Source organism: Atta cephalotes, assembly GCF_000143395.1.
Source record: "Atta cephalotes unplaced genomic scaffold scaffold00091, whole genome shotgun sequence".
Classification (NCBI taxonomy): Eukaryota; Metazoa; Arthropoda; class Insecta; order Hymenoptera; family Formicidae; genus Atta; species Atta cephalotes.
This window is the reverse complement of record NW_012130155.1, coordinates 375,872-378,281: the sequence shown is the minus strand read 5'-3', so window position 1 is coordinate 378,281 and position 2,410 is coordinate 375,872. Positions and strand designations below refer to the sequence as shown.

Genomic DNA, 2,410 nt, shown 5'->3' with positions numbered 1-2,410 from the left:
GAGAAGAGAGAAAAGAGAGAAAGGGCAGAATTGCCTCGATGCTCTCAAGATCAGCGCGCGTCTGAGGAATATGTAGCACGCGGTATTCGATATTCTTTAGACCACCAGTGATCCCCATTCAACCTATTCTTACAATGTGTATGCTGGATTTAGCTCGTGGAGATAGATATTCCTAACATTCGTTGAAACGGCCAGCTTTACGGCAGCTTTCGCGTTGAAAGCTCGCTCGTATACGGCCTGTACCTTCCTCCCTGCTTCCTAAAGCTTCCCATCTCTTCGGCATTCTCCACCTCGCCCAAACATTCGTGCGCAGGTATGCACTCTATCTCCTTCATTCCGTGCATGGTCCCCTTTCTTCGTCTCTTTACCAAGAGAGCAAAACCGATTCCTCGATTGGCTCTATCGGCCTCTTTCCTCTCCTTCTGTCTTTTACCCTTCTTTCGTCTTTCGTCCCTTTTTTTACCTTTCATCGACCTCTGTCGTTGTTTTTTCTCTTTGTTCGATCTTTTACACCTTCTTTTCTTTTCTTTTTCTTTCTCTCTTTTGCAGTTTATTGCTTCCGCGTCTCTTGGCACCGTGCCGTCTCATCTACCCTTACCAATCAACAAACAGGGACTCAGATATAAGAATAATAATACGAATTGTAGACTGTCGTGAAAGAATAAGATAAGAATATTATAAACGCCTGACATTGCTACATATCTAATTATAAGATTGAAATATCGATTGGCACGATATGGCAATCTTTTGCTTCTACGATCGTTTGCAAATTGGTCCCTTGCGGACCAATTTATTCGTGTATTAGCATATTGCCATGATAAAATTTACATATGGAATACCTTTTGGGTACACGCATAGCAAAATTTGTAATCCTGCATATTTTATATTAATGTATGAAAATTCTATGACCATTCCTTAGCAAAGTCATGCTGTGGTTAGAGACGAATATGTATTACATGATCGTCGCTTTTTAATTATCGGACATCGAAGCATTGAAATCATACGAAGATAAATAACAGGAGCGGCTATGGCCACGTTATTTATAGTTCGATCTCATAACATAATTTTTTCCAATTTATATATGTATACAAAAAATTTAGATATATTTGATGTAGAATTCTTATGTAAAAATAAAAATCACGGTGTGCGAATTGTGTGCCATGACTTTTCTCCGTACTAAATCAAATCACGTTTCCCGTTTTTCCTCAGCAGACACTGAGATAAAGATGTCTACTAGATTTCGTGCGCAGAAAGAAGAATGTTGTTTTAATCTCGTTAACCTTTAAGACCTTATACATAACCGAACTATGGCGATATAATTATCCGCTTCCAATAATGATTAAACGAAGCCAGAGAAATGCTGATACGTGCAACCTGTGCCTGCTAATTAAAAAGTTATCGGGTACTCGACTTCTTGCAATTATCTTCATGAAAAAGCAATTCTCGCGTATGATATCAGAAACAAATGTTTTCTTTAATCTTATAAATTTCAAAGTAATACATATATTGACGTAATTAATGTATTGTAATTTATGACTAAAAAATATCACATCGAGATATGCAGTATGCAACGTAAACATATTTTATTAATTATATGTGATATTAGTTACATTTGATTAATTACATATATTTGACTTGATGTTAATTAATTTATATGTATTTATTACTTTTTATTATCATAGATTGGATTATCATAGATTCTCTACTTCGTATAAATCTCGCATGTTTTTGCTGATTCAGCTACTGTCTCTCATTTCCTAATGTTTCTTCTGCTTTTTTGCAAACGCATATACTAATACATACAACATATATGTATGTGATATCTGTCTGTCTATATACAGGGTGCTCATTTTAACAGTTCGCTGACTTTTAAGATATAAATTTATAAAAAATATGTTGTCAAAATATGCCTTATCTATAATTATCTATAAATATTATCTATAAAGCTCTAGACATAATGCAAGGAAATAGCGATAGCGATAGGAATAACGTGATTTTAACCCATTAAAAATAAAATTCAATAAAATATACATTTCTGATAGGTTGAAATCGTTTTATTTTTATCGCTATTCCCTTGCATTGTGTCTGCAGGCTTAATTTGCAGTCCAAAAAAATTAAAAATTTTTTTTTTATAAAAAATTTAATTTTAATTTTTTTAATTATTATATGATCTTTTCCTATATAAAACATTAAAAAAAAATTTCTTGCATTACTGGAAATATCACTTTTATTTAATCAAACTTTTTTATTTTTTAAAATAGCCATATTTATTCCATTATTATTCAAGCTCTTATTAGAAATGTAAGCACTGAAACTGTTTAAAAACAATTTTTGCATAGTAAACATAATAAATGATTATCAATATCATTCTTTAAATATTGTTACAAAATGGGAATATTTTTAAATAGGA

The 2,410-nt window shown here is 32.5% G+C and overlaps 1 protein-coding gene across 1 annotated transcript in view; it reads right to left on the bottom strand.

The window, feature by feature from the left end:
* Positions 1–470, bottom strand: part of LOC105624859 — a 28,221-nt gene extending 27,751 nt beyond the window's left edge. The window contains exon 1 of the mRNA XM_012206211.1: positions 244–470. Within this exon, the coding sequence (XP_012061601.1) occupies positions 244–470 (227 nt within the window). The remainder of the gene's footprint in view (positions 1–243) is intronic.
* Between the last annotated feature and the right edge of the window lie 1,940 nt (positions 471–2,410).